Here is a 6,837-nt window from a genome sequence, read left to right on the forward strand (position 1 = left end):
ACTCGAGTTTTGTTTTATTATTATTTTTCTTGGTGTGGTACTTGGCTACCGGGGTGTTTTGTGGGTCGGGGGTGGTATGACCGGGGCTATTGAGGAGGTTGTTTGGCCGTGTCCATTTAGAGGCTTCCACTGTTGCCCGAATGGATTACCGGGGTCCAAGGGGGTTCGATTGGCCGCACATATTAAGCGGCTTCATTTGTCATCGGATGCCAAGAAAGAGACCTTACGGGAGGCGATCTCGACAAATTTGGATTTGTTTATTTCGGTTGGTGAGGCTTTAAAGGTCTCGCGTAGGTGGATGTGTGGAGCGTGTATGGAGTCACATGCTCTCCGTTGGGGGTGCCATCATGATGACGGGTCGGTCTGGTACAAGTGTGTCACGGGAGATGTGGAGGAATATATAGTGGGGATTGCGAAGCCACATGTTGGGAGGGAAGTTGTCGCGGTGGGAAGGGTGGAGGTGGATGTAGCTCTCCTTGAGCGTGTCTTCACTCTTCCTATTACGACTGTTAAAAACATTCCTCATAGTTGTCGTATGGCTTTTTCCCAAGCCTTAGTGGGTGCTCTGGGTAAGGTGGCGGCTATGCCAGAGTCTGTTGAGGCGTGGGTGAAACTGTTGTTGTTACCACGTTGCACCTTACGAGTTTTCAGACCTTCTAATCGTCAGCAACGCAGGTCTGGCAATAGAAAGTCTGAGCAATGCCGAATTATTCAACGGTCGCTATCCGCTTGGGGTGACCGTGACGATTTCTTTGAGCTCCTTATATCGCTTTTTAACCAACCCCTAGGAGATGCCCCGGATGGTGATACGTTTGTACCCGAGTCTGACAACGCCGGGTTGGGCGCCAATGTTAAACAATGTTTGCGAAAAGTTGCGGACGGGCATTTCACTGCTGCGGTCAAGGTATTATGCTCTTCAGGGGTTGCACCTTTCGGTAAGGATACTTTGAACGCTTTGTTGTCTAAGCATCCCATCATGGCACCTCCGATTATGCCTGCTTCCTTGCTTTCTGAGTCTCCCCTTGTCGTGGACGTTGATAGTGTGCTTGGGTGCATTAAGTCTTTCCCTAAAGGGTCTTCGTGTGGGCGGGACGGTTTGCGAGCCCAACACATTTTAGATGCGTTGTGCGGAGAGGAGTCTCCGATTGCGGATGGTTTGCTCAAGGCTATCTCTGCGGTGGTTAATTTATTTTTGGGGGGAAGGTATCCTAAGGTGTTGGCAGAGTTTGTTGCGTCTGCCCCACTTACGCCGTTGCTTAAACCGGACAATGGGATTAGACCTATTGCCGTTGGGGCCATTTGGAGGCGGTTGGTCTCTAAGGTGGCTATGAGGGGTGTCGGGAAGGAGATGGTTAAATACCTCGGTGACTTTCAATTTGGGGTGGGAGTCCCCAGTGGGGCAGAGGCCGTGCTTCATAGCGCGAACAGGTTTCTAAATCAGTTTCATTCGGATGGGTCATTGGCTATGCTTACTGTTGATTTCTCCAATGCCTTCAACTTAGTAGATAGGACGACCCTTCTACATGAGGTTCGGAGTCGATGTCCTTCCATTTCTCTTTGGGTGGATTTTTTATATGGGCAGTCGGCTAGGTTATATGTGGGTGATACTTTCATTAAATCCACCACTGGGGTTCAACAGGGGGACCCTCTTGGGCCTCTCCTTTTTGCCTTAGCTTTGCACCCACTTGTTCACTAAATCAGAGATCGGTGCAAACTTCTCTTTCATGCTTGGTACTTGGATGATGGCACGATTATCGGGGATACTAGAGAGGTAGCCAAAGCATTAGATATTATCAGGTCTGAGGGGCCTCGTTTGGGTCTTGAATTAAACGTTAAGAAAATAGAGTTTTGGCCAACATGCAATGGGGTGAAGGCACAGGAGGGGTTGTTCCCTTGCGGGATTGGAAGGCCGGTGCTTGGCGTGAAACTCCTTGGTGGTGCTGTAAGCCAGGATGCGGGGTTTATCAGCAGTTTGGCTATGAAAAGGGCATCTAGCGCTGTGGAACTGATGAGCTGTCTCCCAAGACTTCGGGATCCTCAATGCGAGCTTCTTTTGCTTCGCTCATGTATGAGAGTCGCCAAGCTTTTGTTCGGTTTGAGAACATGCCAACCTATGTATGTGGGGGAAGCTGTTTCTATATTTGACAATGGTCTTCGAAGGGCGATTGAGGACATCGTGGTTTGTGGAGGTCCGTTCTTTGGGGATCTCCAATGGAGGTTGGCATCACTTCCGATCCGTTATGGGGGGTTAGGTCTCTGTTCGGCCGAGGATGTATCTACATATGCTTTTGTGGCTTCGAGAGCACAGTCGTGGTGTTTGCAAGACCATATTCTTCGGGGTTGTGATATTTATGGGTTGGACTCTGATTATGGGTGTGCGATGGATCGTTTACGTACTTCACTTCAAGATTTTGATCTTAGCGGGTTCTCTAATAAGGACACCGCCCCCCCTAAAGCCCAACATGTTGTGGCGAGTGCCTTATTTAGTGGAATCGTCAAGAGTTTAGAAGTGAAGTTTGATCTATCCCCTCGCCAAAAGGCGGTGTTTGAATGCCTTCGGGCTCCTCGGGCTCAGGATTTTCTAACGGCCATCCCCATTGAAGGATTAGGCCAACGTATGTCGGGTTTGGAGTATCGAGCTATCCTTAAGTACCGGTTAATGATCCCTATGTTCCCGACGGATGAACCTTGCCCAATTTGTCGTAAGGTCTGTTTGGATTCTTTTGGTGACCATGCGGTGCATTGCAAAAAATTGCCTGACTTTAAATACAGACATGATCTGGTTAGGGATGTTCTGTGTGATGTTCTTAAACGGGCAGGGATTTCTGCTAAAAAGGAGGCCCCTGTTAACTTTCTCACGGATCCTATTGAAGGGAGGTCTACTTTACGACCGGCTGATATTCTTGTGTTCGGGTGGGCAGGGGGGAAACACGCCTGTGTGGATCTTACATGAGTGTCTCCTCTTGTTGGGCTCAGGGACCGTGGGTTTGTTGTGGGTCAGGCTGCGTTGAAGGCTGAATCGGGCAAAGTTGTTAAACACGAGAAAGCTTGTTTAGATAATCAACATGTCTTTCTACCATTTGCCTTTGATACATTTGGTTTTCTGGCTCCAGATGCTGTGAAATTTTTGAGTAGGGTTCAGCGCGTCGTACACGGAACCTCTTCAGCTTCTAGGTCCCAAAGCTTCGTTTTTAGCAGGATTGACTTTGCTGTTCAAAAGGGGGTTGCGGCGCAACTTGTTGCCCGTTTGCCTGCCACTTTATTGTAATCGTTTTATAGTAAATTATATTTAAAGAAATTATTTGTTTTAAAAACAAACTGATACGATTAAGGTGTTATACTACCATATAGTCCGGTACGAGATATACAGGAAAAAAATTAGTGTGGATCTCTTCTTGTGTTGGAGGACGAAAGCCTATTAAAAATGTCACCTTAAAATAAACAAAGGACGAAACAGAGGCGACAGACAAGGAGGACGAGGGTGTCTGTCGTAGATTTCTCTAACCTTAATCGCCATGTTCGGCTACAAGGTAACCTGTGATTGCCCACCATTTCGTGCTCAGTTAGTCATTATGTTTCTTAATACATGGATTGATAATCATCTCTTTAATCACCAGAGACAATATCAAGCACTCATCAATTGGGTATTTTGTGTTTTGTTACTGGGTTTCTTTAACTCTTGAATGCTCTTGTCAATAAACCCCAAATAAGCCCTAAATTTTTAGACTTCCCATTTAAATTATATATATTTTTTAATTTTTGCATATTTTGTATCACTAAATGATTAGTGTATGAATCTGTAAATCTTTGATAACTATACGTACCCGGTATGATATTTGATGTGATGAGTGTGTATGAGTTTTCACTTTCTACTCACTCATCACTGGGGTAATTATGTTGGTCAAGTATTCATCTAAATATGTTGCGTGTTCGATTTCAGATACATGGGCATCTAAATATGCTTCAACCGTTCTGACCCGTCCATTTTGTCAGGTATACTAATTAGTTCATTAGTTGTTTATTGAGATTTTGGACTTGCTTATTCCTTTTGATAATTTTTCCATGTCAAATCAAAATTGCAAGTACGTCCTCGAATTACAAAAGGTTGAAATCATGAATTTTGCTTTCTTTAATCTGCCACGGGTGTATGTTTAATGATTCTTAGTATGTTGCTCTATTTGCTTTTATCTTCACTTTTCTGCAAACTTGTGATAAAAAAGACCGTCAACAACATTAATATTGCAGATAAATTAAGAAACATGGAAAATTCCTTAGTTGATAAATAGTGTTTTGTTATTGTTACTTTCTTAGGAAGTCGCGAACCGTCACTTTTATCTTGACATTCTTACTGATGTTTAAGCGCTCATTTTTACGGATTGTTGATGAGGTTTAGGATTAGTTCAATCAGGTGAATCAATTAGTGTGCTAATTTGTATTTATATCTGAAGTATTGTTATTTGACAAGTGAATGAACTAGTGCTGATTCGTTAATAAGATTGGGATTAATTCAATCATTTGAGGATTAAACAATGCTTTAGATATACATACAAATCAGCACTAATCCAGTTACTTGATTGAACTAATCGTAAAACATTATCAACAATCTGTAAATACGAGTCCTTAAACGTCGGTAAGCATGACAATATGAAACTGACGGTTTGTGATTTCCAAAAGAACGACACAATAAAGAACAACTATGATCTGCTAGTATTTTTTTTAGTTTTTTTTTTTACTTGATCTGCAATATTAATGTTCTTGTTGTGAAGATAACAGCAGGCTGACCAACAAAATTGAACACAAATCCAATCGAACTGGGAGATCACAGAAGACAAAATTCTAAGATTCCAAGAACACATAATTATACAAACGAGAAAGCATGAAACATCCAATGTAGCTAAGATTCTATAATCACACCATCAGGGACGACTCATCTATTTTTGGGGCCTAAAGCAAAGTAAATATCCGTGGCCCTTATCCATTCTTCTGCTATCCAAAGTATATTTCATATAATTACCAACTATTACATATATATTTATTTGGTTTTTAAAGTAATTTACAAGTATCAGTTATTACAGGAAACGGCTCTACTTAGTTTAACAACCCGCAAATGCAAGATTGCTCTAATTCAACATTAAATTGCATAATTTTCGAAGATGCTCCGTTCAATTTTGGGCCGTCAAATTTCCAACCACCGCCATCGCGAATTATGGTTTAGACATAACCAAAGATACAGTTTAGTTAATGTAAAACTGAAATGGGTAAAGGATAAAGTACTAGATAGAGCTGTAGCAGGCGAAAGAGAGCTCAAAGCCGCCTGGATAATCATGTCAATCATAGCAGCCAACCCTGAGGTTTGCCTCCCGATCTACCGCCTCTGTGGCCGCCACAGAGGCCCACTGGGTCTCCCCCGAGACCATAAAGTTTCAACCTTTATAAGAAGATACCCTAATATATTTGATGAGTTTCATGTTCCCGATAGTGGTGGCACTCCTGTCCCATGGTTTAGATTAACCCCGGATGCTATAACGCTCAATCAAGAATATATTCAAGTTTTTCAAGAAAATCAAAAGGATTTTCTTGATAGGGTTTGCAAGCTTCTTATGCTAACTAAAGACATGATTCTTCCGATACAAACCATAGATCAGTTAAAATGGGATTTGGGTTTGCCTCATGATTATGTCGATTCGTTTATCCCGAACTACAAACACGTTTTCTCGTTAATTCGCCTGTCTGACGACCGTGTTGGTTTAAAGCTTCTATCTTGGCATAAAGAGCTTGCGGTTTCTCAACATGAAACCGATGCAATTTCACAGCAAATGCAAGAAGATGTCATAACGGGTCGATTAAGTTTTCGTGTTGGATTTCCAAGGGGATATGGGTTAAATGTGAAATTTCTCGAGTGGTTAAAAGAATGGCAAACACTCCCGTATACATCACCATACACTGATTCAAGTCATTTGGATTCACGAACCGATGTTTCTGAAAAACGAAACATGGGTGTGTTTCACGAGCTTTTGCATCTTAGTATTCAAAAGAAAACGGAACGAAAAAATGTTAGTAATCTTAGAAAGCCTTTAAATCTTCCTCAAAAGTTCACTAAGGTGTTTGAACGACATCCCGGTATTTTCTATATTTCCAAAAAGAGCAACACACAAACGGTTGTTCTTCGTGAATGTTATGATGGTGATCGTCTTGTTCACAAACACCCAGTTAGTGAAATTAGGAGTAAGTTTGCCTGCTTGATGAAAGAAGGGTTTTTGGGTAGGAGTCAAGGGTTGTATAAGAAACACACTGATGAAAATTCTGGTGAAAACGATGAATTATGTCATATTTCTGAGGTTGAATCATGTGAAAATGGAGTTGAATATGAAGAGGAATCCGAAGGTCACATGTTTTCAGAATATGAATCTGAGGAAACTGATGAAACCGCCCGGCTTTTCAAATTGTGTGAGTAACATGGTGCTTGCTGATGCTGTAACTTATGTTGAAAAGTGTTAAGAGTGAATTATATGATGCATAATGGTTGGTCTTTACATGCAACTCTAGGGTATTTAGAGATTGTATTAAATTGAAATTTATAAATTGTCATTACAGATCATGCTAGAATCACCTTTCATTCCGTTATCTTGTATTCCCTCTCATATTAACTTATTTTTTAGTGTTACAGTTTAATTTTGCTTTTATTACAATTACCCCATGATCAAGAAAAGATATTGAAATTGGTTAATCATCATTATGTTTATTTATTAGTGCATTAACTCATCTAATCTATCACACAATGACATGTTAGAAATGGAGAATTTGAAAATTTATAATGGTTAGTGGTTAAGAGGTGAC

General features: G+C 41.6%; 1 protein-coding gene across 1 annotated transcript; it reads left to right on the plus strand.

Annotated features, from left to right (window-relative positions):
• Positions 1–5,130: 5,130 nt before the first annotated feature.
• On the plus strand, positions 5,131–6,455 carry LOC143631446 (protein WHAT'S THIS FACTOR 9, mitochondrial-like). Its single transcript, XM_077100218.1, has one exon. The coding sequence runs from the start codon at positions 5,154–5,156 to the stop codon at positions 6,453–6,455; it is 1,302 nt and encodes a 433-aa protein (XP_076956333.1). The 5' UTR covers positions 5,131–5,153.
• Positions 6,456–6,837: the final 382 nt, after the last annotated feature.

This window comes from Bidens hawaiensis, unplaced genomic scaffold (genome assembly GCF_021521415.1).
Source record: "Bidens hawaiensis isolate Kalapana, Puna unplaced genomic scaffold, B.hawaiensis_p1.1 tig00006076_1, whole genome shotgun sequence".
Classification (NCBI taxonomy): domain Eukaryota; kingdom Viridiplantae; phylum Streptophyta; class Magnoliopsida; order Asterales; family Asteraceae; genus Bidens; species Bidens hawaiensis.